The sequence below is a fragment of the Neopsephotus bourkii genome, unplaced genomic scaffold (assembly GCF_033783945.1).
Source record: "Neopsephotus bourkii isolate Nb327-2 ecotype Australia unplaced genomic scaffold, CSIRO-AGI_Nbou_v1 NB_1394, whole genome shotgun sequence".
NCBI lineage: Eukaryota > Metazoa > Chordata > Aves > Psittaciformes > Psittacidae > Neopsephotus > Neopsephotus bourkii.
Window position 1 is genome coordinate 2,798,800 of NW_026901872.1, and position 27,104 is coordinate 2,825,903.

General features: G+C 37.7%; 2 protein-coding genes and 1 long non-coding RNA gene across 9 annotated transcripts in view; 1 reads left to right on the forward strand and 2 right to left on the reverse strand.

Moving 5' to 3' along the window:
* PIBF1 (progesterone immunomodulatory binding factor 1) overlaps positions 1-4,676 on the reverse strand; it is a 120,459-nt gene extending 115,783 nt beyond the window's left edge. For 3 of the 7 annotated variants that reach the window (XM_061367752.1, XM_061367758.1, XM_061367759.1), the window contains exons 1-4: positions 4,529-4,675; positions 3,787-4,101; positions 2,830-2,930; positions 843-1,041 (exon numbers count right to left, since the gene is read on the reverse strand). In XM_061367752.1, coding sequence (XP_061223736.1) covers positions 843-1,041; positions 2,830-2,930; positions 3,787-4,038 — 552 coding nt within the window. In that variant the 5' untranslated portion in view covers positions 4,039-4,101; positions 4,529-4,675. Of the gene's footprint in view, positions 1-842; positions 1,042-2,829; positions 2,931-3,786; positions 4,102-4,528 lie in introns of all 7 variants that reach the window. The other 4 variants (XM_061367756.1, XM_061367757.1, XM_061367755.1 and 1 more) reach the window with 2 other exon arrangements.
* Positions 4,677-4,982: 306 nt separating this feature from the next.
* Positions 4,983-27,078, forward strand: DIS3 (DIS3 homolog, exosome endoribonuclease and 3'-5' exoribonuclease). The gene is made up of 21 exons (XM_061367767.1): positions 4,983-5,299; positions 7,602-7,759; positions 8,491-8,684; positions 8,800-8,873; positions 9,952-10,116; positions 10,913-11,077; positions 11,996-12,109; positions 12,210-12,347; positions 13,431-13,577; positions 14,863-14,979; positions 15,803-15,904; positions 16,295-16,359; positions 16,448-16,532; positions 17,233-17,360; positions 17,882-17,968; positions 18,968-19,124; positions 20,647-20,861; positions 21,844-22,012; positions 22,426-22,584; positions 22,800-22,922; positions 26,728-27,078. The coding sequence occupies exons 1-21, from the start codon at positions 5,054-5,056 to the stop codon at positions 26,815-26,817; spliced, it is 2,898 nt and encodes a 965-aa protein (XP_061223751.1). The 5' UTR covers positions 4,983-5,053; the 3' UTR covers positions 26,818-27,078.
* Positions 10,352-10,891, reverse strand: LOC133220020 (uncharacterized). Its single transcript, XR_009727623.1, has 2 exons — positions 10,780-10,891; positions 10,352-10,637 (listed from the first exon to the last, which is right to left on the reverse strand). It is a non-coding gene; the product is annotated as an uncharacterized LOC133220020 (long non-coding RNA).
* Positions 27,079-27,104: the final 26 nt, after the last annotated feature.

Sequence of the window (27,104 nt, forward strand, 5' to 3'; positions counted from 1 at the left end):
CTCTGAAGTTCCCTCATTTCTAGCTGGGGAAGAGTTAAGAATTTAGGAGTATAGACTGGCTTCTACTATGTGCAAATATCTTTAATTCCAAACAAAAGCAGTTTACAGCTTGTGGTGGGTTGACCCTGAGCAGCAGCCAAGCACCCATATTGGCTGCTCACTGTCTGCCTCCAGTGGGAGCAGGACACAGGAGTGTGAAGAACAAAAGCAAGGAAACTCAGGTGTTGAGTTTTCTCAACAGTTTGATTAGTGAAGGAAAGAGAGAGAATCATAAAATAGGGGTTGGAAGGGACCTCATGGATCATCTGGTCCAAACTTTCTTGGCAAAGCATAACCTAGACTAGATGTTTGAGCACCCTGTCCAGCTGAATTACAAGTGCCCAACACTGGGGAGTCCACCATTTCCCTGGGGAGATTATTCCAATGGCCATGCAAATACAATCACTCACCACCTCTTGCAAGCAGACTGATGCCCAGCCAGTCTCTGAGCAATAATCACCTTGGAAGCCACCCCCCACCTCATCTTTCTTCCTCTATTTCCAGTTTATATTGCTGAGCATCACCTTAGATGGCATGGGATATTCCTTTGGCTGATTCAGGCCAGCTGTTCAGCTGCGCCCCCTCTCAATCTCACAAATATCCCTTGCTTGCTGGGGACAGGGGAAGAAGAGTAAGCCTTGATGCTGTGCAAGCATCATCCAGCAATACCTGTAACATTGTTGTGTTGTCAACACTGTTTTAGCCAGGCACAAGATTCAGGCTGCTATAAAGAAAGTTAACTCCATCCTAGGCAAACCCAGGATACTCTTATATTTTAAACCAATACAAAACTCAATACTCACAGAAACATATTCAGGGATAGAAAGCTGGTCTTCAGGAAGTAACTTTAGCTGCTTATAGCAATCATCTGTCAACTCCAAGTCTCGCAAGCTACGACGGATATCTCCAGCCCTCTCCCTTAACTGACGATTCGTTTCCTCCAGTTGTTTCTGTCTCAACAAAATAGTTTCCATTTCTTGTTTCATTAGAGCCTGATGTTTTCTTTAAGATTGATTTGAAAACAGAAGACATTAAGTAGCAAGTAACACAAGTGACAAACCTTCACAATACCCTGGCAAGGCAGTGAGTTATGCTCATTGTAGTGGGGAAAATTTACAGAAATTCGGTAATTAGCACAAAAGTGTATACCACCATGATTACACAATCATATCATATATAAAAAGCCAGAAACTTTACATTGACAACACAAGGCTGAATCTGAGAAGTGTCAATTAATCTCCACATGTGCTGACTTTAACTTGTAAATTAAGACATACATTCAAAACATTAAAAGCATGAAAAAGCTGACTGTATTTCCACACAAAACCCAAGGAACTAGTAAATCATCAAAGCAATAGTAACTTAAGTTTGTGTCTTACCAAGTTTCAGCACATACATGCTTAAGGCATATTCCATACACAACCCTTCATTTTCTGGCCAGTGTAATACACAAAACTGGGATCCATTTAAAAAAAACAAACAAGCAGAAACACAACACAAACCACACACCACAAAGACCACTACACTTAAACAAGCAGCCCTACTGCCAGCCTTAAAATACTACCATTATTATTATCACCAGAGATACAGTATTATGCAACAAGAAAAACTGTGCATCACTTCAAGATGTTTCTAAGTGTTCATTTTATTTGAAACAAATGTAACTGACCTACTTTTTCAGAGGTTTTAGCCATGACTCGTGAAAATCTATTCAAGTTATTCTTCAAAATGCACCAATTCCTACATTATTTTAAAAAGTAATATTAAAAATACTAGCTAGTACTACAAGGCAATGTCTGCCCCACTGGTTTCAAAAAGACAAGAGAAAGTCCCAGGTCATAAGTGCAGTCACACAAGGACACACTCTGCACATAGTGTGCAATACTCTTAAACAGAGATGGAAAGTGATGTAAAAGGCAGACAGGAAAACTAATGAAGAGACTGGGAAAAGTAAAGTAGTTAAACTTTTTATGCTTATTAAAAGCAATTTGCACCAAAGTACTTGTTTTACTGAACACTTCTCAAATAACTCAGATATGGTCAACGTAAAAATATTCCACTCCGGTGCAAATCAGCATTCAGAATGGCAAGTCATTTTTCTGGCTGTCAGCTGCTTTGAGTTAAAAGACTTTGTTGTAACTAATCCCAAGTCTGGCTTCATATCCCTAAATCTGTTCTAGGCTTACTATAGAATATGACTTTGAATTAGTTACATTCTGTAAGGTGTAACATGAGACTTTTAAGTAATGCTCTTCCTTCACAGGTGTTAGAACATATAACTGACACAATAATTTGGAGAAGCCTGCGTGCCAGTCTATTTTCAGCTATAGGTTAATTCAAAATGTTTCAGAAAAGCAAGATGAAAAATTTTTGCATCATCAACTGAAAACATTTCTGACCAATAAGCAATCCTAACTGGGACTGCTAAACATTATCCCCTTACCTTTCCCAAATCATCAAGGTGGCAGAGTTATTCCAAATTCTGTTTAATTTGATGCAAAATCTGCCACTTCTACCTACTCCTTTTACTCTTTACTAGTTTTAAGAATGTTCTTACTCCAGTCCCTATTCAGTTTTGAATCCAAGTAACAATAAAACTTCAGCAAGGGAAAGCTGAATTCAAATGTATGTATATGTAAATGAAACACACAAATTCAATTTTTAGAATGCAAAAGAGATCCTATTCCTGCAATTCATAATCATTAGTTTCCATTAACTGTCTACGAATTAATTAAAATTCTTATTAATAAATAATTAAAGATGAAGTTCTTAGTTTTACTCCCATTGTACCTGGCATCTTCTTGCTGTAATGCCAGCTGACTATCCAGTCGTAAAGACAACAGCTTCTTTTGATGGACTGCATCATTAAGTTTCTCTTCTAGCTCTTCAATCTAAATAGAAAGAATGTAAGTATAAAACAAAGACTGGAGCTTACTTTGGTAATTAAAAAAAACCAACAACTGTAGAAAAAGGTGGAGAGCCAATGCCGTAGGAAATGCAGTAACTGTTTAATAAGACCTCCAAATATGCCAAATAATAAGTTTCATAGATATGATACAGATTTTGCCCTAATGAACTAAAAGTAAAAAAGACCTAGCTCTAAACTTTATTGTTTTCAGCCAAATAGCTACTTGTTCAACTAACTTCAAACCAGGCTTAAATATAAAGCAGCAAGCCTGTGAAAGCCAGAATTAGTACATAGTAGGTCATAAATGTGGACTGCACACAGGTGTGGAAAAGCTTTAACAACCTTTCTCAGTTTCGTGCATCTTAGTGGCAACTGTACACAATAAAATCTCCTCCTATTAGCATGTTGGCATATTCTAGCCACGTCCTGATTAGCAGATCATCTAATAATATTCCGATTACTGTTCCTACTATTCCAAAGTAGAAAAGCCTTATTAAGCCGATTTTATCAGTGACAAAATTCTTCTTCATTTCTGAAAGAAAACAGGTCTTTTTCTTCTGTTTTTAGAAGAGAAAAACCTAAATCAACCCCACCTCATTCATTTGAAATGTTGAATGAACTTGCTCAGTCAGCTAAGTTTTCTGTATCTTTGTTTCCTTCTTTTCTCAAAAAAAAACAACCCAACAAAGAAAAAACACCAAAAATCCCTTCCAAAAACAACTAAGTAGACTTTCAGCAGGCAATTCACAGAATTTTTGGCAGAACATAACTTTCTATCATATTCCAAGAGCACCAGAAACAAGAAAAGACTATACAACAAAAGTAACAACATTTCTTACCTTGGTCAGATATTCTACTTTCAAATTGTCAATCATCAAGTTTTTCTGAGATAGTTCTATTTTAACCAGCTGAAGATTATGAAGCAACTCCTTCCGTTCAATCAGCTGCTTAGTTATTTTAACAGTACCTTCTCTCTCCTCTGAGGAAGAAATATCATCAGTTGGTACTGTGGTTTCTAAGCTAATATCTTCAGACTCGAAAGAGCTGGAAATGTTTACTTTCCTCATTTCCTTAGAGCTTTTAAGTGACATTTTATTCCGCTATTTGCAACGCTTTTTTATGTTGTATTTTCACATGAGCCCCCGAAGAATTAACTGCAAGAATCAGAACAATTAAGTGAAAGGCATTATGAAAAATTAAAAAGCTAAACAAGACCACTAAGCAATACTTCCCAGCATCACACGAATGTATTTATTTACACAAGAAAAACATTTTAAGAAGCTCAAGAAGTTGCCCAAAGAGTCTGTCGCTTAATTGTTAGCACGGAGTTTGACTGCAGTAAGCTAAATACCGATGTGAATCAAGCTTACTGGTAAGATGCTATAGGTAAATCAGGATGTACACCTGATTCACGCTTTCAGAAGAACATGCGCCAAAACTTCACAAGATCCATGAGCCATGCATATAGTATCAAAGAACATCCAACAACGAGCATTAACGAAGCTTGCTACAGAAAACAATACAGGAATAGAGTGACAGCCACTTTTGTCTTCTCTAAAGTAGCAGCTCTGGTACGCTTACCAGGCTAACTTACTCAACAGCCACACGTACTTTACAACCGCTCTGTACAGACCACGGCTTTTACTGCAGAGGTGCGCAGACTAACGCAAGCTGTTCAAAGCCCTGCAGAGAAAGGCAGTGCTGCGCTAACGCGAGGGGCGCCGAACCCGCCGGGGCTGGCTTTCCCAGGCCACTGCTCCTTCTCCACGGCACGGGGCAGCTCAATGGAGGATACGCCGGATGCCCAAGTCAGCGGAAGGCAACGGCTAGCAGGGTGTATAAGAGCGAGGAGAAGCTGACCCACCGGGCGAGGAGGGTTCTGCTCGGCAGCCACAGCTCCAACGCCGGGCCGAGCGCTCACTCACCTCAGACGGCGGCGACGCTCTCTTCCGCCTTCCCTCTGGGCGGTCGAGGCGGGGCTGCGCGACGCCATCACCACAGCGACCGGGCCGCCGGCGCGCGCCGCTTCCCGCGCTCTCTGCCGCGGTGTGTGCCGGGAGGAAGCGGCGGTGGGGGCGGGTGGTGTTCCTGCCCGCGGCGCGCGCCATGCAGACCTCGCGGACGTTCGTGAAGCGCACGCGGGCGGGCGCCGTCGTGAAGGTGGTGCGCGAGCACTACTTGCGTGACGACATCCCGTGCGGCGCCGCCGCCTGCCGCCTCTGCCCGCCGCGGCCCGACGCGACCGCGACCGCGCCCGCGCCCAGCCTTGAGGCGCGGCCCGGCGGTGCCGCCAGCAGCCTCTGCCCCGGTCCGCACTACCTCCTGCCCGACACCAACGTCCTGCTTCACCAGGTAAGCCGCGGGTGTCGTCTCGGGCCCGGGCCCCGGCACCGCTCTGAGCCTGGTCATGCGCCTCTCTGCTTCAGCCTCCGTTAAATCGTCTGGGTGGAAGGGGGCCCCTCAGGTGTTGGGTCCGGGCATCGTTCCTGGAGAGGCGTGGATAACGTCAGCAGTGAGTACGCCGGCGGGCTCGGGCCTTCCTGCTGTTAGTGGTGTCCGGGACAGGTTGGTTTCTCTGTGCCTGCATGATACTGAGGAAGCTTTCATCATCGCCGGATCAGGTCTGATCTTAGACTGTATTCCGGTTTTGTATTTTGCTGCCTCAATAGTGGGAATAGAGAACTTGTTCCATAGGATCATAGAATTCTGGTTGGGAGTAACCTCAGTGATTGTCTGGTCCAACCTCTCTTCGCAATGCATGAGCTAGATGGCATGTCACAGCACTCTGTCCAGCCAAATCTTAAAAGTTTCCAACCATGAGGAATCCACCACTTTCCTGGGGAGATTATTCCAGTGGCTGATTGTTCTCATCGTGAAAAATTTTCTGATGTGTCCCACCAGAGTCTTGTCAGAAGTAACTTAGACCCATTACCCTTTTCCATTTTACTCGTGGTAAAAAGGCAGTCTCCATCTTCTTTGTAGCCACCCTTTAAATACTGAACAGTATTTATTTATTCGCTGTTTGTACTCTGATACAGGTATGGAAAGTTAAGCTAGAATGGTGTATAGACTGAAGCAGCATCAGGATCTTCAGGTGGTTACTGCATTTTCCTGAATACCTATTCCATTTTTCAGACCTGTTGTAGGCTTTGGTTCTTCATACTGTGATGCTGATTTCAGGTAATGAATAGAGGCTGCCAAATCATCCCATGTGCAACCCTGGAAGCATGGGATGAACTTTATTCTGCAGCCCATTCCTAGCTGTGCAAAGGCTTGAGCCTGGGCAGTGCAGACAGTAAAATTTCAGGCTGGGAGAATTCCTGATCTTGATTATTTTCATTGTTTGGTGTTTTTTTGGTGGGTTTTTTTTTGATTGCTTTGGAATGCTTGGAAAATAGAATAGCCCTGTGCCAACATTGGAGACTGGAAATAATTCATGAATCCTAACGTAGATTACTCTGGAGAGGAGCACAACACTCACTCACATGCTTCAACTGTTGCTCATCCTGAAAGTTGTAAGAATTTTTTTCCCAAAACAGCAAACCGAGGGATGCTTTCAGCCTGTTGCCCACAGACTTCTTGGTGTCTGTTGGCAAAGTTTGTATATACGTAGCGTAGAACACTCTTAAGAATGTGCCAGGGTATGCTGCCATGAACTGGAGCAGCAGGATTAGAAAGCCTTGGTAACAGCAGGAAAAGGTTTTACCCAGCAACTGGAGTATGATTGCAACAGTAAGACTTGGCCTGGTAATTCATCTTGTGCATAGAATAATACTTGATTACTTGCCCTAGGAACATGGCTCTTGCTCTGTATGGTCATTTAAACATCAGATGAAGAGGAGCTTGGATTGCAGTTCTTTTAGCCATGCCCTCTAGAGCCTTACTGCTGTCTTGTGCCTTGGCAGGGGGTTTAGGATAGGTGATCTCCAGAGGTCCCTTCCAACCCTGATGGTTCTATGATTCTGTGATTCTGTCTTATTTTGGAGATGGGTTTGTACAGTTCCTTGCCAAAAGCTTAGGAAATGAAGCTCACATCTTTTTCTCCTGATGGGCTGCAAGGATGTTAGGTGTAGAATTCTCTCTGTTGCGTGTCATGGCTGTCAGGAGTTGGCAGAGAAAAGTGCTGAAAAATCTTAAACACATTTCCTCAAAAAAAATAGGTCTTTGAAAAGGTGAAGAGCAGCTAACAGAATTGCTGGTGAGTTGAATCTGCAGAAATGAAAACTGGAGGGTAACAGTGGGATTGGTTTTGGAGAACTTAAGCCTACACATGCCACAGGCATATCTGTGTTAGCTGTGTAACAGTGATTAGATACTATTTTATGGTTTGCATTGTTCACAAAGACATATGCCAGAAAGCCTTTTAAACTATGTTGGATTACCATCAAATTGCATATAGATTCGGTTTACAAAGGTAATAATTACAAGAACCTGTCCTATGTAAACCAGATTTCTAGTGTACATGCGGCCTTAGGTTTGATTGGAGTACTGCACATGTTGAGGCTGAATTTGGTGAAAATCAGGATAAGTCATCCTCTTCATTCCAGCAAAATTCAGGTACAAAGAGGCTGGAAAATCCTATTTGAACTGTTTAAGTCCTGTTATTGGATAGAATTAAACAACAGTTTTTATTCCTTTCCGTTTTGTTCTTCAGATTGATATACTTGAAGATCCTGTTATTAAGAATGTCATTGTGCTACAGACAGTCTTACAAGAAGTCAGGAATCGGAGTATACCGGTATACAAGCGAATTAGGGACGTGATTCAAACCCCTGAAAAACATTTCTATTCTTTCACCAATGAACATCATAGGTAAGGTATGGAACAGGATGTAACAATTGCGCTGCTAGCCAGTGAAAGAAACTGGGAAACAGAACTGCAGCATTTGAACTAGGTAAAAAAATTAGGCTGGGGTGCATAGAACTGTATACTTGTAAGGAATCCTCTTGGGAAATAGTTATGTGGTCTGTAATTAATATAAGCTTATATATATTATGAAAAGGTGTTTAGAATAATGAGTGAGATTTACAAACAAAACTTGCCCTGAGATACAGAATACTGATTTTCCATTTTAGTGTCCTTTTTAAACATATTCCAATTTTTTGTTAATACTGCCAGCTCAGTCTGTAGCAGAATAAAAAACAAAAAAAAAAAAAGGTTGGTGAGTTAGTGACAGAAAGCTCTTAAGAAATAAACATGCAATTAATTTGCCCTTTTTTACCCTCACAAGCAGTTTCCAATACGCAGTATTGTAGTTTTGGAATCTTGAATCCATAGTTACAGCATCTTGAATGCAATTCTCTTCAACAGTCAGTTGCAAAGGTTATGTTAGAAACTAGCTCTTCCTTCCTATTTTTCTTTACCTTTGTGTCTCCTGACCTTCAGTGGCCTGTAGAGTATTACACATACAAAAACTGGTATAGCAGTGATTCTTTTGGCCTCAGTCTTGCTTGTCTGAAAAATTTTTGTAAGTATGGATAGATGTTAAGATTTATTTTGTTTCATTTATGTATTTATTTATGTGTATGTTTTCATGTATTTAGAGAAACATACATAGAGCAGAAGAAAGGAGAAACTTCTAATGACCGCAATGACAGAGCCATTCGGGTAGCAGTAAAATGGTATGGTGAGCACTTGAAGAAAATAGAGGACGAGGAGAAGACTCAAGTTATCTTTTTAACAAATGACAGAATTAATAAGGAGAAAGCTCTAGAGGAAGGGATAACTGCTTATACATGTAAGTAAAGTGATATGCATGTTTAATTTATTCCTCAGATAAACAATCTCAGCAGTCTCTTCATACCTAAATCTGGTGCATCTCTTGCATAAATTTTATGTGTGTGCTTTTGTAGGTGAGGAATATATAAAAAGCTTGGTAGCTAATCCTGAGCTTGTAGATCGTCTTGCTTGTGTATCTGATGAAGGGGTATGTTTTTATTTTCTTTTTATAAAATAAATTAATCACAAATGGTTTGCAGTATGTTATTGGACACTCTGTCAGGCTACTAGCATCAGTTTAGAATATGAGGACTCTGGGTGTAGTACCAATTTGCCAATACAAACTTTTGACAACTGAAAAGAAAGGGAGATACACTGTAGCAGTTTTTACTGCTGCTTATGTGTCTATTAGTAATTGTCTTGTTATTCGTAAAAGGCTACTTGCTTTAGGTAACTGATATAAAGATGAGAGTAGTAACGGTTAAAGAAAGTATATAAATATTTTAAAAAACGGAAACAAAATGAAAAGTGGGTATTGCAAACCATTTCAACCTCTGCTTTGTATCTGTTATTTGAAAGTTTATGTTAACTTCCTGATAAATTTCTGTGGTCATATAAGTTACCCTAAGTGTAGGCTGCAGCTCAGACATGAGCTACATCCTCTTTTATTTCCTTGTGCTTTGTGTTTATCACAATCAAGACTGATATAAATAAAAACTAACACCAAAAAATGGGAAGGTTAATTTTATTAGAGGTAGTCCTGTCAGAATAGGGTGGGACAGGCAAGAATAGGAAGAAAGTGGAGGGCTCAGTTGATCTGCTCAGCAGTTCATTGTCTGACATCTCCAAAGTTTTAGTCATGGTAATATATTTTCATAATATTTTATATAGTTTATATTATAAGCTTGTACTGTGTGCCATGCTCTTTACCATGTAATGCTAGCATACGCAAGTCAGCATGAAAGTGTGTGTCACTTGGGCAGTATCTTTTTTAGTAACTGCAGGCAAACAGGAGAAGAAAAGAAGGCATTCCTGTAATTGCCATGTTTCTGTGTTCTTTATGCTTTTTATACTTAACTAAAAAAATACTGCTTAATAGTTGTTTTTTATTACTGTGTATATTCATATCTAACACAGTAATTATTTTAGAGTTTGTTAGCTTGAGTGTCACGTTCTTGAGTTGGTTTAGGAATAATCATGAATAAAAGACTGAAAATTTCTTGTTTTTTGTTGCTGCTATTTTTGTTCTGTTTCATTTTGGTTTTTTTTATTTGGCTTTTTTTAAGAAAGAAATAGAAAATGGAAAAATAATTTTCCCAGAACATATTCCTCTTAGCAAATTGCAGCAAGGGATAAAATCTGGTAATTACCTCCAAGGAACTTACAGGGCAAGCAGAGATAATTATCTTGAAGCTACTGTTTGGGTTCATGGAGATGCTGAAGAAAAAGAGGTAAGTTTTTTATTTTACCTTCATGCTGTGAACTTTTAGTTTGCCTCAGTAATGACTTAAAATGCAGTTCTTTCATAGTGACGTATTAAAATGAGCATTATAGTAATTTTTCCTTTTCTGATTTTTTTCTGATGTTTTACTTTGTATGGATATAGGTTACTGAAATGCTGACTGTGCTGTTAATACTTTTTTAGTTGACTAATGATTTCTTTTTTTATTAGTTTGAAATACATGATAAAATACACACATAAGTTTGTAAGAGGATTTTCAGAGAAACTGTGATGAACCCTTGTGAGGCTCTCCTGCTTTATTTCCCCTAATATTTTCACACCTGATGATGAGCAGATGGATTCTTTCCCTCCAGGCAGTTATCCCACCTGTCTACCTGTTGGTACAGCTGTCCTGTTTCAAGCAGCAGTGCTTACCTCCTCTCTTCCTGTTTGTGGTGGCAGCTGGAGATGCTTCCCTGGCTCTCCATTTCTTTTATTCCTGTTTTCCAGTAGTATATGGAGTTCCGTAGCCTGCAAAGGTAGAAGGATTGTATGATTATAAACAAAACATCTGTGGAAAGCACATTATTTTTGTGGAGGCAGTTGGAATCCTGAAATAATATAAATACTGAAAGAAACCAAGGCAGAGGAAAAAAATGCATCACAAACATACCTTAAAATGTTCTTTAGAGTGCAGAGTCTGTTACACATGTATACTCTTCTGATACACTGTTTTGATATGGGTCTTCTGTTGCTGTCATTGTGAATATTTACTTTTTTTTTTTTTCTAAAAAAAAAAAATCCAGATAATTATACAAGGATTGAAACATTTAAATCGAGCAGTTCATGAAGATATTGTAGCTGTGGAGCTGTTGCCAAAAAATGAATGGGTGGCACTGTCCTCAGTGGTCTTGCAAGATGATGGCCAAGATGAAGATGACGTTGAAATAGAGGAGGAGAAAGAAAACATTGTATGCAATAATAACTTTTCACTTTACTCTTATGTTAAGAGAGATTAAATCTGCATTACCCTGACAGTGCTAGGTTTTAGATTTATACATCCTTTTTATACTATTGTGAATACATAAACTATGAAACTTAATTGTAGTCGTACAGTTGCATTAATTATATGATTATGTCTAAAATTGATACTTTCTAATTAATCCCAATCATAAATTGCCATGTTTCTTTGTTAAGCTTTAATAACTCCAAAAGTTCCTGGGTGGTGGTCAGGTAATATAAAGCTATGTACTGATGTGCACATTAGGATTTGCTAGGATAGGAGGAGGTGTTGTGTCAGGGTGATGGTCAGCTTTTACAGGCAGTGCATACATTTGGAACCAGCTGAGAAATCTTTAGCTTCTTGCAGTAATCCTTCTCAATGTTCATGCAGTGCATACACATGTATACCCTGTCCAACAAATACTTATATGTCTTTAAAAACGTGATCTTCCCACAGGTAATGTTTTTTAATTATTTGATTTAGATTTACTGGAGAATTTTCAAGCAATATAAGAGGGTTCCTGAAAATTAATTTTTTATTTTTTATTTAAGAATATTGATATAGTTGTGGAGTAAGCAGAGACAGTGGGACAAGGTAGCATTTCTTTACCTTTTTTCTGCTGTTCCTTGATTTTCTGCAATAATGTCCATTAAAAAAAAAACCCCACAACTACAACAGAGTAGTCAGGTCACATACTAAAAATACTAAAAGACATGCAAAGCACAGGGAGGCGTATTTCTGCTTATGAAGTCATAATAGAATTTACAATGTTATAGTGAACCGAAGATGTTACTACCAAGGTTTGAGATACATGCTGTAGTCAAGCATGTTAACATGGGTTCAAAGATTTTTTGTGGTTTTAATTAACCCTTGTATGTTCTACCAGCTGAAGACTTCTGTTAGCAAGGACATGCTGAGACCTACAGGAAAGGTAGTGGGCATTATAAAACGAAACTGGCGACCACTTTGTGGCATGCTTTCCAAGTCAGAGATCAAAGAGGTAAGGAAACAATGCAGTTACTGTAAGCGCAGATGTTCGGGGTTTTGTTATTTTTCTCTCTAATTGAAAATTAATTGTTCCCTTTTCTGGCTGTTAATAGGCAAGGCGCCATTTGTTCACACCAGCTGATCGCAGAATTCCTCGCATTCGAATAGAAACAAGACAAGCAGATAAATTGGAAGGACAAAGAATAATTGTTGCTATTGACGGCTGGCCCAGGAATTCCAGGTATCCTAATGTAAGTTTAAGCTTTTTCTTATGAACTTTTTTCTATCTGATTTTTATGTGTTATTAGGTAAGGTGTTTATTATCTGCAATGCTGAGTAACTTCAAAAAGTGCTGATGTGAATTTTGAGTGCCATTTGATGGTGCCAATTAAGGAAGTCCCTAAATTATTTAGCTCATTCTTACCCCCCCAAAAAGATACAGGTTTATCATACTGTAACAGGTCACTCCGCCAGTTCTTCAGTGAACTTACATGTGCTAACTGAGGTGCTTTATTTAGACTAACCAGGGACCACTTTGTTTTAGTCTGGGTTCCTAGAAATGCGAATCTTTTGCTGTGACTTTGCTCATTCACAGACTGATCACTGTCTTGGCGAGTAGTTTTAAACAGCTTGGCCAAATTCAGTCAAGTTGACAGTGGGGCTGAGTTACAGGTAATGAAGTTCTTGAAAGATCTTTGGAAATAAATAGGAGGCTGTAAGGGAAAATGAGGACTAGCTTTAATTTGCATTGAAAACAAAGTAGGTTTTAAAGAGGCTTCCGTTGGCTTGCATGGGAATGCATAGCTTGTAATGAATGAGAGTACAGGTGTCACAAGTTTAGAGAAATGAAGGAAACTTGGAATATATAGAATGACTGCTAAGGGGAAGACAGCATTATGGCAGAGGATGAGATGTGAGAGATGAGAGGAATGAAACAATGCTGATATGTTATTAGGGAGTGGACACAACACAAACCTGTAGAGAATTTAGACCTTCACTAGTTTTGCTGCTTATGCAGCAATCTTTATTCTTAACTGCAAAACTTAATTGCCGTGTTTACAATTTTGCAGTTTTAACTCTGGAGAATTTTATTGCCATTCAGGGAAAAGAGGGGGATGTACACATTTCAGACTTACTGAATCAATTAAATGTTTGAAATTAAATTTCTCTGTTAAAGCTGAGACAGCTAGCTGAAGAAATATTATTCATACTGTTAGCTTAATATACTAATAACCTATGAAATAATGGTCTCGAAATGCTTCTGAGCTAACAGTGTTGCTTGATGTGCATGTGCGCATGTGTGCATATTTGTATGTGTGCATATTGTTTCTCAGGGTCATTTTGTAAAGAACTTGGGAAGTGCTGGAGATAAAGAAACCGAGACAGAAGTTCTTCTGCTTGAACATGATGTCCCTCATCAGCCTTTTTCCCAGGTTGTCCTTAGTTGCCTACCAAAAATGCCATGGAGCATTACAGAACAGGTAATAATTTTTAAATCATTGTAATAATACAATACAACTTCAATTATTGCAATAATACAATCTACTTCAGATTGAGTTGTGATGCTCTTGGATAACCTAGTGCATCAGAAATAGAGGAGAAATGTCCAGAACAATTTTATCTCAGCGTAAATTTTCAGTTGGATTTCTTATGGAGACAAAGGCTCTGCAAATTTTGAGGGTGTGGCTAAAATTATTTGTTAGGGACAGACATTTTAAGATAAAAAGCACATTATAGGTGTCATTAAAAATAAAAATGTAGATTTATTTTTTTTCAAAGGAGACTACAATTCAGATAATTGTAAGGTCATCACTAAGAGTTTTCCATTTTGCCCAATAGCTTTGTAACCGAATGTGGCAGCCTGTGTCATCAGTAAAATAATCTGAGGAGACTTCAATATATTCCTGCTATAATCCAGTAAAGTAATTGGAGAGATTAATGTTTGCAGAATTGCATATTTTAAATGTAATTAGTGAATTTCAGGTTCTGCCCAGTAGCTTAAATATGGAAAACAGTTACTTTAGAATGTATAAAAAAAAATGTCATCAGGGAACAATTTGAGCATGATACGGTTTTGGATTGGGCTGGGCTACTGTTTGAGTTTTGGGTGGTTTTGGTTTTGTTTGTGCATTTTGTATATTTTAATTTTGCTGGGGTGGACTGCTTTTATTATAATTTATTATCTACTTTTTGGGGGGTGAAAGAGGCATGTTTGTAAATTAGCTCTCTAAACGTCGTCTGTCTACTCTAAGATACCTGAGATCTTTCGGTAGCCATTTTACAAAGGTAAATATTTCCAGTGTGCAATTCCTTTTAACTGTTGAGAAAGCTAAGCCTTTAAAAGCTAGAATTGAGAGCAGTCACGTTCTAAACAAATAGTCCAGCTGGACATCAGCCAAAATGTCACTTAAATCTGGTTTCCTGGTCGCGATCATGAGAAGATTGAAGTTGTGTTCTGTTTGTCTTCCTGTTTGCTGTAAAAAGAACAAATACAAGTATTTGATCATCTTTTGACTTAGTTTTTGTCACTGTAGTTCCTGCACATCTGTTTTGATCTTATAAATAAATACTATTGCAAATCTTGTCCTAAAACAAAAAAAAAAAACAAACAAAAAAAGCACTCTGAAAATACTTGGTTGGTTCGGAAAATCTTATGTGAACTGCTTTTCCCAAGGGATCATTTTTACTTTGATACAGAAAATGTTCTTGAAAACAATTTTAAGTTTTTTTGGATTTTTTTTTGTTTGTTTTTTTCTTCAATTTCAGGATATGCTACACAGGGAGGACTTAAGGCATCTGTGTATTTGTAGCGTTGATCCTCCTGGCTGTACAGATATTGATGATGCATTACATTGTAGAGAAATAGAAAATGGAAATATAGAGGTATTGTCTTTCTCTCACTCTATTATTATCTGGTCATCTATTTACATTTTCCTTTATTTCACAAACAGTGCAGTAGTGATAATAGTAAATGACATGAGCAGAGCTCCAGATCTGTTGTAAAAGAAATGAATAGTGTTCACACAACTGCAATAAAGAAAGGGAACTGAGTTGCATTACATCAGTGTCAGAAGTGGGATTTTTCTAAATTCACCCTGCTTTCTGCTCATTTGGCATGGGAAATGAACATAAGACTTAATGGCTGCTTTAGCTAAGTATAAACACGGATATCTACAGCTAGAATAACTATCAGTGGAAAAAGTGAAGCTACTGTTGTGATGCCTAAGGAATTGCTATTTTATTAAAAAAAAAAAAGGGGGCATTAAAACCCTACAGCACTCAACCTTAACCTTAACACCAGCACTCTACCCCCTTATATCTGATTTAGTCAGGTTTTCTTCCTTATAAATTCATCTGTAGCTGTACTCGCTGGGTGTGCAAAAATGGAAGGTCTTTCAAACAGAAAACCAAAAACACTTTTTCAGTGAGCCTTTGAGAAAATGACAGAGGTTATCTGAGCCCCCATGCAGGAAGGGTTGCACTGGAAATGAATATAACTTTCCACTGAATGTATGGACACTCTTATTTTGTGTAATTGCTGCAACTATTTATTTTTTTAATATCAACATGATAGATTTTAACTATTCCTGTTACTGGATATAGGGGCTGCTGAAGGGAACTGGCAGTGGGTAAATTGGGTTGTAAATAAAAACTTGAGGGTGCCTTTCATGATAAGAACTATATTTTCTATGATGCTGTTTTTTAGGTTGGTGTACATATTGCAGATGTCAGCCATTTCATTCGTCCAGGAAATGCTTTGGATGAGGAATCAGTAAAAAGAGGAACAACAGTGTATCTGTGTGAAAAAGTAATTGTTTTCTGTAGCTTTTTGTTCAACTAAGCCAGTTAGGTTTTCATTGCCTTCCTCCTGTAACTCTTGGGAATATTCTCTAAACTAAGTAAAAAATAAAAAAGAGGTAGGCTCCTTTGGGCTGCATTTAATTTGCCTAAGACTGTCATAATGAAGGTGCAGTTTTTTTTCAGAAGTAACTGTTACTAAAAAGCTGATAATAAAAATGGATCCTGGAATGAATTTCCACTAAGTAGCTCACTTTTATCTTGGAAATCTGAGCTTTATTAGGAAAAAAAAAAAAAAGAAAAAAGAAAGTTATTATTTCCAAGCATTTAGTACAGTAAAAAGTTGGAAATTAAAATATATATTTGTACTGAGTCGTGATTTTTATTCTTTATTTTGCAGAGGATTGATATGGTTCCAGAGTTACTTAGTTCCAATTTATGCTCCCTGAGATCTGATGTGGACAGGTATGTGTGTATACTTTGATCTTGATGAGAAACTCTAGATATTTATATGTGGATTTTAACAGATTTTTGTCCCTTTTCCCTCTCATAGGCTTGCATTTTCATGTATATGGGAGATGAACCATAAGGCTGAAATTCTAAAAACCAGATTTACAAAAAGTGTTATCAGATCCAAGGTTAGTCACAAGTATTATTATATTCCAAAAAAAAAAAACTTGAGGCCTTTTTACAAAACTATGATCAACAGACTAAAGTTTTCTTCTTGCTGTTTATTGATTTTTTTGTATATTTTTCTGATGACCCTTGAGGTCCCTTCCAACCTGGTAATCTATGATTTTCTTAGAATTAGGAAATGATACTTAAACCTTAGACAGACAAAGTGTTTGATTCCTACCCCTTCTTTTAAACTTCTGTTGCTACAGTGTTTTTTGTGCAGTTACTTTATTACGGTATTTCATTTAAAAAATATAAATGTATTGAGAGATCTATAGAGATACAGAGGTGTATATGACATGGTTGGTATATACTAGTTACTAATAATTTTCCGTTAAATTCAGTGGATTTTGTAGGTCTTAAATACATTTCTGAAAATTAGACCACAGATGTATAAAATACATCTGTGTAAAATATATCCATATACATCTGTGATCAGCGTAAAAAACCCACTTCAATGCCTTATATTTCTGGATGTCTTGCATAGATCTGCCCTGTTTTTACATTATTTGAGAACTGTAATTCAGCACCTAAATGAATGGCAAGCTTTGTATTTGTGTGAACCACCTTTGACAGCAGACTGCAGTTTCTGCCAGACAACTGTGATTTTTCTTTTCATTATTCTATTATGTACCATGTCTCTCTTTTTTTAACCTCTTCAAGGCTTCTCTTACATATGCCGAAGCACAGATGAGAATTGATTCAGCAACTATGAACGATGATATTACTACCAGCCTACGTAAACTAAACAAATTAGCAAAAATTATGAAGAAGAGAAGAATTGATAATGGGTAAACCATGCAGTGTTGCTGTTCCTATTTCCCCTGGTTTCTTTGTTTGGTTTTGTTTTCTGTTTTTCCTGGCTGTTTTTTGCTGTCAAACTGTATAATGGTCCTGTGTGTCCATTTCTTCAATGAATGTCTTTTAAAAGAGCAGTACTTTGCCATTTCAGTTTGCATAAAATTGCCTGTCTTCATTTCCTGAAAAATAATTAACTTGGGGTGCTGACAAAATCAGTCAGTCTGGATCTCTTACAATCATTATAGAAAGACAACCTGGGGAGCAGCATTTGAAATTTTAGGAGCTGCTGCTGATGTGAGTCAGCATTGTAATTTTGGCTAATTTGAACATTAATTTCCCAATTTTATTTTTAATTCCTGCTGTATTTTGTTTTTTGAGGTTTTTCTTCATTTTTATTTCTGCTGATTTTTAAATTACATTTTCATGATAAACCCAGATATTGTGTACAGCCTTGCAACTGAGCTGTTGTCTGCATTACTGCAATTTGCTAATAGCTCTTCCTGTCTTCCAGAGCCTTGACACTTTCCTCACCAGAAGTTCGTTTCCACATGGACAGTGAAACTCATGATCCTATTGATCTGCAGACTAAGGAGCTAAAGTATGGCTTTTATTTTCCTCAGTTAGTTAGTTCAGGGCAGGGATGGAATTAAAGACATGTTTAAGTAGTAACATTAATAGTGTACAGAGTTCATATAATTGTTCATAATACTCATAGAATTATAAAATTACTTGGTTTGGAAGGGACCTTTAAAAACCATTTAGTACAAAGCCTCCTGCCATGGGCAGGGACACATTTCACTAGATCAGGTTGCTCAAAGCCTCATCCAGCCTGGCCTTGAACACTGCCTGGGATGGGGCAGCTTCTTGGGGAATTCAAGAATTCCCCTGTATTTTACTGTGCTATTTATGAAGCAAGTTTTGAGCTGTATGCTTCACATACGAACCTAAGTCTTTACTACTGATTTAATGGAGCACTAAGGTCCAGAATTTCTACACCACACTGGCTTCTCTGTGATGCTCTTCTACTCGTATTAACAAAGGAAAGTAGAACTTGGAGTTACGGATTACTGAAATCTTAAAAACAGAGCAGTTATTGTGCATTATTGCAGAGTGATACAATCTTACTGAGGAGTTGTAGAAATGGAGCTACTAATTCAATTTCTGCAGATTGTTACTTACTTTATCTCATACTACTGCTTAGTGTCTGTGCTAAAATCTACACTTAGTTATGTAAACCGTCACGCCTGTGGTGTGCAACATGGTGTTTTTAAACTTAAATGTACAATATTAGAACAGTACTCTTAGGAAGAAATCAGAAACTTATCTGTTGACATTTTGAGACAATTTTAAAGAGAGTCTTTCTTGAATATAATTTGTAATTTTAGAATGTGTGTTTTTCTTCTGACTCAGTATCTGAACTTAATAAATGTTAATGTTTTTAGTCTTAAAAATGTTTGCCTAATTGTATAAATGTTTAAAACCACTGGTGAGTATTGTATAATACTGTTCAGGATGGTGGAATGTCCCTTAATTAGGCACTCAAGTAAATACATAGTTTAATACTTTTCTAACAATATAAAATATTTCATGTTGATAGAGAAACAAATTCCATGGTTGAAGAGTTCATGTTGCTTGCCAATATTTCTGTGGCACAAAAAATTCACAGTGAGTTCCCAGAGTTTGCCTTGCTCCGGAAACATCCCGCTCCTCCCCCATCAAATTATGACATCCTTGTGAAGGCTGCAAAGTCCAAGGCAAGTTTATACATACCATGCTAATTATTAAGTGATTTAATTAAAAGAAGCTGTGGGTTTTTATTCTGATGGGCCACTTACCCAAGCGTAAGGGTTCAAAAATGGTGTTTTGAAAGTGTATCAGCTGCACTTTGAAATTGCTGGCACTTGTAACAAGATTAAGTGTACTTCTAGATGAAAGGAAGTATTTTGTGCTTTTAAAACCTTTCCTTCAGTAAAGAAAGCAAATCACTCTGAAAGGCTTTCCTATTGTAACTCTTGTGAGTTGTGAGTATTTCTCTTCTCCAAGCCACATGCGATTTTTGAACCAGGTTTTGGCTTCGGATCACATAAATTATTGATGTACTTACAAATTGGTCAATCATATCAAATAACATACCTCTCTTAAAGAGTCAGGAAATAAGAAAATGTGTCCATACGTGTTTATAGTTTCCATCCTCTCCGTAGATCAGCTAGAGGTTAATTTAGCCTGAAACAAGTTTGATTTAATAAGTCTGAACTGAAAAATTACTTCTCCAGTTTCAGGGGTCTTTTATTTGAGCTAATTGTTCTAACTTTCTAGACATTGTGATGTGCAGTCATATTTTCTTTCCCCTCAACTATTCACACGCGTGCACACCCCTGTGGTTTTTTTAGAGGCTAGAGAGAAACTCCCGTATTCTATCAGTGCAAGATAATAGATGAGCCAAAACCCAGCCCATTTCATTTTCCACTGCTGTAAAACTGGAATAGTCATAATAATTTCATTTGTACTCTGAAACTTATTATTAAACTACTGTTTTATTTGGAAAGCTAAATTCCTGTGCATAAACAAACGTTCTTTTAGTAAACCAAAGTGGCTTTTCACTATGACACAACCATCATGATTAGATATTAATATGCTATAATTTTGTCATGCCTTTAAAAATAAGTATGTCATTATTTTACCATAATTTGGTCTCTAGATCACGCTTTGTGTTCAGTGGTTTTCATAAAGGAAAGAACATTCAACTGATCTTACGATGTGTGATGGGAAATAAAACGCATTCTCTGTTTTCTTCTACCTACTTGAATTTTTATCAGTGAACACTGGGAAACAAGGAACAAAATGTCATATAGTTGGTTTTACAAATTACTTTCTCAAGTATAAATTTTAATAACTGTGGAATAAGTACAACAAGGTTGATTACTGCTTAATCTTAGTCAGTATAGGGATGGAAAAATCAAAGGAAATAAATAACTTGTTAATATTAACAAAGTATTTCTTAGTTCTGGATGGATTTATTCTCTGAATTGATAGGCTACTGACTTTTCATGTTTTGCATAGAGTACTTGTAATAATGAGGGAGGGACCTGTGCATGTGTGGATTTATCTATCTATATTCATTTATTGGTAATAGTGGCATTCAGTGGTGTTATTTGGCATTATAACTGTGCCAGCTGCTACGATTAGCATGGATGTGGCTGTACGTTTCTGCTTACACTCTGCTAATATTTGTTGATAATACCTGACCTTTTTTATTTTTTGATTCCCTCCTTCCAGAACTTAGAAATTAAGACAGATTCAGCAAAGGCTTTAGCTGAATCATTGGACAAAGCTGAATCTCCTACATTCCCGTATCTAAATACACTGCTGCGAATTTTGACCACTCGCTGCATGATGCAAGCTGTTTATTTCTGCTCTGGAATGGATAATGATTTTCATCACTACGGTTTAGCCTCACCTATTTATACCCACTTCACCTCACCTATTAGAAGGTATTTTAATTTGGGAACCTTTCAGAGAACAAAAACAAGTGATTTATTTGTGAATAAATTCTTTTTTAAATTGTGGTGTTGTGCATTTAAAGATACAGTTTCTGTTCAGCTTTAAATCTCAGTTAAAACAGCCATGGCTTTAGATGGTGATCAGTCTTCATACATGCTCCCAGGTTCACTGCCTGTGACTTCTAAGATCAAATAAAATCTTTAAAAGAACTCATAATAGAAATACATCCCTAATGCATATCTGGCATAAAAACACACTTCAGGATCAGTTAGCACTATGTAAGTCAGCAGAGACTGAGGCAGAGTTTGGTCTGTCATTTTTCAGCTGTGTTTAAATTTTGGGACTGTATTTTACATATAAAAGCATTGCTGATTTGAAGCATGCATTGTAGTGAAATAGTACACCCTGGAAAATCGGAGTTTTTTTCTTTACCAAGAAGTATTCAAGGAAAATAATTGTCATATTTTTTTCTCCTCAGGAACATTTCAAGTGAAATCTCTCTTACAGGAGGATTAAAATTCCTGTGCATTTGTGTGGATAATTTATGGAGCTTCTACAAATCTTAAATTTTAGTTGCTTACAGATGCGTTAGAAAGTTCCTTGTTGAAGGTTTATTAGAAGTTATGTACAAAGATGTTAAAGTGTGATTATGCTTTGCAGATCAATGGTATTGAAATACCATTTTATATTAAATTTGGTTAAGTCATGTACTGTTGAGTACAGGCTATTGGTACAGAGAAGCAGCAAAGTACAGGCTCTACTGGTAGAATATAGTAGAGCTTTTGTTGGAGAACAGTACAGTTCCTGCTGGCTTTGCAGAGTATATCTTTGGTCAATGAAAAGAGTGATCTTGCATTAATACAGGGACACCATCATTATTGCAAAAATGTTTTGCTCTAGAAGAGCCACAAACCCAAAATTATATTCAGATTTTTTTAAGTATGTTTTGATCATTTAATTCCATCTATGCAGGTATGCTGACATTATAGTACATCGACTTTTGGCAGTGGCAATAGGAGCAGATGATACTTATCCTGAACTTAGAGATAAACATAAAATAGCAGACATGTGTAAAAATCTCAATTACCGACATAAAATGGCTCAATACGCACAAAGAGCATCTGTTGCATTCCATACACAGGTAAGGAGTTTTGGTATGTGATGATTAACTGTGGTGGACTATTTATGTTGATTTTAAAGGCAGAGAGGGAACACTGAGTTGCGCTTTGTAAAGCAAAACTAAAGGAGTAAAAGCAAGAGCTGCTTCTTTGAGGAAAAGCTTCAACATTGTGTTGCTGGCTCTGAACGAGTAATGGCATCTTGCGGATTCTTTTTACATTGTGTTTTATATCAATATGATGGATGCTTAATACTACAGTAATTTTTATGAACAGTTCATGGGATTTCTTTATTCTGCTTTCAATATGTGGTGCATAATAATCACTAAGTATAGACTTGTATTTGAATGTTTTCATTTTTTTAAGCCAGTATATATAGTACAGAAGAGAATGTTCTAGCTTTTAGTCTTATTCGTGTATTTTACTTCTGTTACAGTTGTTCTTCAAAAGCAAAGGAGTAGTGAATGAAGATGCATATATATTATTTGTAAGAAAAAATGCAATTGTGGTTCTGATTCCCAAGTATGGGCTAGAAGGAACAGTCTTCTTCGAAGAAAAAGGTAAACCAACACCCAGACTGGAGTACAACAATGAGGTATGTTAAATGCTTTTATTTTTTTATTTGGTAAGTGAGCAGAATGACTAAAGTCTAGTAGGTTTTAGAGGGGTAAGAGAGGGTTTTCTAAACCTCTGAACATTCAGGAGTCATTTATGTTAATTTATATTCACAATGATCTGCTACAAAAATATCTGTAAAAAAACATAAGCCATTTTAAACAGTGAGTATTTATACAAAATTTGAACTTTCAGGTACCATCACTGACTGTGGAAGACACAACATTATGTGTATTTGATAAAGTTAAGGTGAACATTATGTTAGATGCTTCCAACATCCAGCATCAGAAAATTCAGATGGTGTTGGTAGAACCAAAGGTAAGGCACAATATTTGTGATTCACAGAAATCATATTACTGTATGGTAAAATTGAAGTTTAAACCAGGAGGAAAAAAAAGACACTTAGCAGCAGATTGTTGTGATTGCTTTGCATCCACTCTTGAGAAGACACAGGTCTGTTTTCGCTGGCTGCTGAAAAGAATAACGGGCTCTAAATTAAATTTCCCTTCTGGGCCCATCAGGGTTATTTCCACTGATAGGAAAGATGATGATTTGCTGAAGTAGTATCTTTTGAATTTCATGGTTCTGTAATCAAATCTCCCTTTTGAAAACCTTCCAAAACTCAGATCATCTTTGCTCCAGTAAATTACGCTGTAACTGCAATGGGTGGCTCAGAAGGAAACTATGTAATTGCTGGCTGTAAATGGCAGTCCTTTCTTAAAACTGCCACAATATAAAAATTCCCCCTTGATAATGTGGTAGGAACTGTAGTGTCCTAATAACTGTGTCTCTGGTCTTCAGACTTTCCGATTCTAGCTTCTTAGTACATCTGGGACATAGGTTTTCACCTTGTCTCACACCTCAGGTCTGCTGAGTATTTTGCATGCCATTGAATACTTTAATTAAGTTACATCTGATTTGGTAAACAGATGGTGCAATAATTGAGTATCTATAATCATGTAGGAAAAAGAAAATCCAAAATAAGCAAGAGGTCCTTGTTTTTGCAGTCAAACATTATTTCTCTGTTTTTGCTGAGAAATTACCTGTTTTCAAACGCATCTAAATGTACTTATCTGTGAGCTGTCATATAGGCTTGAGTTGAAGGCAGTCCTCACGATCTCAAAAAGTGGGGGAGTAGATAATTCTGTAGTAGAAAGAAACCTTGCATACTGCTGCGCATTCTCATGCTGAGTTACCTGCTGCTTGTGCTCACCAGTGAGGGTTTGTCCAAGCTGCTGCTGAGGGACACACTGTTCATTGAAAATGGACATGTATTAGGGCTGATGAAAGCTGGCTTCCCTTCTACTTGTACTAATTTCTGTGAAGGTCCCTTTTTCTACAACAAACCAAATACTATAATTTTAGCTTTTCCCTTGATACAGGAATGGCCATGCTAGTTAAGCCAAAATACTTTGTCATCCTTACTATCAGTTACTAGTCCCCCTTCTTTGTAAGGAGTGAATACAGGAGTCAAGTGCATATACAGTGATCATTCCCTTTGTGTCCATTCCAAGCTTCCAGCAATTTGCAACTTAAATACACAGCTCACCTTGTATGAAAAAGTGCTTGACCTTTCATCTGTTTAAAACCTAATACTATTACTTGATGACATACTGTGTTTCCCATTTACTGTTCCCATGTGACCCAATTCTATATACTTCTTTTAGCTCCTCCTTTACTGGAAACCTTTGCATCTTTGATGTTCCTCATTGCTTTTATGTTTTTATAGTTCTCTTACATAATTTTTTTGAGCTGGGAGCAGCAGCACGAACATGACGCTTGCAAGCACACTACAGATCCATACAGGATCACATACGTACAGAGATTAGGTACAGTGTCGTATGGTGTTATGTGGGAACACTTTTCATCTTTCAGTCCTAGTACCAAGACCAGTTTTAAAGCAGTGAGTTTACACACACCACCAGTTGCCAGCTGACAGTTTTACACTTGCTTTTAGAACTCTTAGATAGACTGTATCTAGCCCTGGCATTAAAGGAACACTTTCCTCGTACCCACTTTGTTCTAAACCTTCATTTTTTTATTATTATTTTTTTTTACTTGTCACAGTTTTCTTGCTATTGGTCTTAATTTTCTCGAGTGCTTCAAATACACTTTTATTACCTGCTTTAGGCTTCTGTTATCATCCAGCTAGCTACTGATGGAGATGCAAGGAGGAATTTCCTGCCTCTCACTTAAGATTCTTTTATTACCGTTCTCAGTCTTTTTTGCTTACCTGTTTATTTTGCATTTATTCTTCATTTGGACAAGATTTTCACTTCTTGAACGGTTCTCTTGAAATTTTATTGATAAATGGCATATTCTTCCTCAAAGCCTTTCTTAAATTCCATCTCACCCCCAAAAGCATTTTGCCTTTTTGCAACCCCCTTTAATAAAATCTTCATTAAATTCCTTATTGTTGCTCATGTAATGCATTTTAAGGTTTGGGATTTTTATCTGTATTACAGGGATGGTTCTGTGGGCAACCTCTTAAGCAGGTCCTCAGGCACAGAGTTGTTTCTCCGTGTTCATGGGTTCTCTGACCAGTTGCCCCACCAAACAGGCCTTTACACCTAGAAACATAGACTCTGTCTAGAGCCTTCTTGTGACAGTCACTCATTGAAGGTAACTGATCGTAAATACCTGTTCTCACAGCCTCTCCAATACTCTTTAGCATGTCATAATAGTTGCCATCCTAACTAGCGGACCAAAACCATAACCTTTGGCTCATGGTGGTGGGTTTAATGCATAGGTGTCTGTGACATGCTCATACAATTAAATTACTATTCCTCCTATTGGTATATGCTGTCGACACTTCCACATGATTTATAACCTGTCATTGAAGTCCTAGTGATTGGCTTCCTTGCATCAAGCTTCTGAAATACCTGTTACCTTCTCTCATCGGACATCAGTTTGCCCAGAGACCTAAGTGTAGAGGAGAATACCTGTGTGTAGTCTTGGTGCAGCTGTCTTACGGACGCTACTTAAATGAACTCCATCACAGCTTGCTTTGCTTTCCTCTCTTTAAATACTTGTCCTGGTTTCAGCAGTAGCAGTCATTTTTCTCCTTCTTAGTAGCTGGTGCAGTGCTGTGGATTTGACTTTCAGCCTCGGAACAGCGCTGATAACACCGATGGTTTTAGTTGGTGCTCAGTAATGTTTACAGACTGAAGGCTTTTTCAGTCTCATGCTGTGACAGGGAGGAGGGGAAGCCAGGAAGAAGCAGACAGGACACTTGACCCAAACTGACCAAAGAGGTATTCCATACCACAGCACATCATGCCCAGTATATAAACTGGGGGGAGTAATCCAGAAGGACTAGATCTCTGCTCAGTCGGGCTGGGTATCACTCAGCAGGTGGTGAGCAGTTATATTCTCTTCCCTTGTTATTTCCCGTATCATTATTACTATCGGTGGCAGCAGCTGTGGTTTGTGTTATAAGTTAGTTACTGGGCTGTTCTTATCTCAGCTCGCGGGAGTTACATTCTTTGGATTCTCCTTCCCATCCCTCCAGGAGCAGCGGGAGGAAGGTGGGGAGTGAGCAAGCAGCTGCATGGTTCTGGGTTACTGGCTGGGCTTAAACCACAGCAATACCACACGTGTCCGTACTCTCAAAGAAACCATAGTGTGCTTCCTGGTGACCTCTTCAAATACAAGTAATTCTCTATCAGCATACAGACTTTTCTCTGTTCCTGTTGTTCCTTGCTTTAGAACTGGTTTCTATTTATTTCCAAAGTTTTTACCATTTCTGGTAAAGCTAAATGCCTTCTTGCAGTGCAGTGTCCTGGGCCTGACAGGAACAGCACTGCAGGAAACACTGCTGTCATGACTTTAAAAGCAAAACGGAAATTGTGAGGTTAAGGTCTCTTCTCACCTCTCACTCATCCCCCTGCCACTTTGGGCAGCAGAGTTGGTGCTGCTGCCCTTTCCCTGAGCTCTTCCCAGCTTTTCCTGCAGCGAGTGTTGTATGATGGTACAACCTCCTTTACGGGACTAACAACAGAGTTTTCTGATGTTGATGCAGTGTTTGTAAAAGTCTGTATAAGTGAACTCGAGTTTCATCATGAATTTACGAGTTAAAATTGAGTTAAAAGTGTTCTGACTTCCAGTGCTGTTCTTACTGTAGATACAAGGAAATGATGTGCCTGCAAATCTATCTACAGAGACAACCAGCAACAATGAACCAGAGAAGAAGAAAAGGAAGCTACAAAAATAGCTCGATACTAAAGTTAATAGGAAGTCACATATGAATTCTTTGTATTTAAGTTTTTTTTCCCCATGGACAAAATGCTAGAAACAAATTCTGTTTACTTTTAAATACACATTTTAATAATTTGTAAAACTGGCTTTTTAAAAAAATAACTTTGTAATGAATACATATGTATGTAGCAGAACAGTAGTTTTAAAATCATCTATGTTTTAATGTATGTCTGTAGCTTTATCTTGTGGGTGAAAATAAATGCTTCTGCGAAGTGAAGGAATAGTTGTATTTTATAACAGCCT